Raw genomic sequence first — 1,408 nt, 5'->3', positions numbered from 1 at the left:
GGATCTTTCAAAATAAACATTGGCATTGGCATCTGTCTCTAATAATTCTCCTGTTGGTGATAAGCGATACCCAAATGCAAATATCAAATTCACTATCGAATAATACAATTCATCAATTTCTGACCTATCGCCCCCTGCTGACCATATTCGCTCGTAAGCAGCCATAAATGTCGGCTTGTGGATAAAGGGATAAAGAGGATATGCATAGTCGAAGTAATTTCTAACGTAACTATTGGCAACACTTCTTGGGGGAAGTTTTATGCTGTCTATATTCTTATTGGATGGTTTATAGGAGCGACACATCTTGTATTTACATTTCTTAGCCGTGTCAACTTCCTCATCACTCAGCTTGCTACCATCCACTGATTTAAAAAGTTCCTTCATAAAAGACATTGCAGCAGATCTACCATAAAAGCTCCTATCCTTAGTTTGCACATTCGGGTTTGTTTCTGAGTCTGCTCCCATAGCATCAGTGGTCGAATATTCAGAACTTTCTGTTTGGTGAAACTTGGAATTCTGTTGCTTCAGATCGGGTTGTATTTGAGCTTCAGATGCTACCTCCGCTTCTTCCTCATCATAATTATCTTCATCTTCATCGTCGTCTTCATCTTCATGTGGACTTTCTTCTTTCACGTTTCGTATGCTTCCTATAGATGAGGAACGATCTGTATCAGATTTAAATTTCCTATCATTAGATAATATATCTAATTTTTCTTCTAGTCTTTTTACATAATCCACACTTACGTGTGCTCTTGTATATCGCTTTCCATAGACACAAGGTATATTTCTTTTTTGACATATCCCACAAGTCGGCTGAATACCATCACATCGAGTTTTTCTCTGACGGCAGCCCTCGCATGCCAGAGCAACCCTACGTCTTTTAGTTTTCTTATCACTACTGATATCCTTCTTTATCTCCAGCATGTTAAGTGTTATTTAAATGGATAAAAAATAAAGAATGTCTCTGCTTTTAATATTGATGCAATGTTTTCAGTTTCGGAAACGCTTTCCGTATTTTTCGTGGATGGTCCTATATTAGAGACTAATTCTCCATACATTCAAAGTTCCTAAGGATATGATATGTAGCAAAGCTCGTATATTTTATAAATAGACATATTCATTAGTATAAAGGTTACAAATATTTTGTTTTATGGGCGTGACGCTCATTGCTTCGTAAGACTTTATAATTCTGTGAATATTCAAGTTTTTAAGTAATGGTGTTTCAGAAAAACTAAAAAGATAGGCCACCTCTTGACCTTTGCCCATATGCGTGAACATCTTCCATGATGATATACAGAATGTGTCATTTCTGTCCCATTCAAAGAATGTTTCTTCTCCACTATCCTCTTTAAGTATAGCTATTCTTTTAAGCGATGGAGAAGAGCTCCAATTGCAAGTTTCTCGTTCT

The 1,408-nt window shown here is 36.6% G+C and overlaps 1 protein-coding gene across 1 annotated transcript; it reads right to left on the bottom strand.

Moving 5' to 3' along the window:
• Positions 1 to 18: 18 nt before the first annotated feature.
• On the bottom strand, positions 19 to 924 carry AC631_05974 (uncharacterized protein; the record flags this gene model as incomplete). Its single annotated transcript, XM_015614803.1, has 1 exon — positions 19 to 924. A coding segment is annotated over one exon (906 nt), but the record flags the coding sequence as incomplete, so codon positions are not given.
• Positions 925 to 1,408: the final 484 nt, after the last annotated feature.

This window comes from Debaryomyces fabryi, assembly GCF_001447935.2.
Source record: "Debaryomyces fabryi strain CBS 789 chromosome Unknown contig00393, whole genome shotgun sequence".
In the NCBI taxonomy this organism is placed as follows: Eukaryota; Fungi; Ascomycota; class Pichiomycetes; order Serinales; family Debaryomycetaceae; genus Debaryomyces; species Debaryomyces fabryi.
This window is presented reverse-complemented; position numbering and strand designations above follow the sequence as displayed.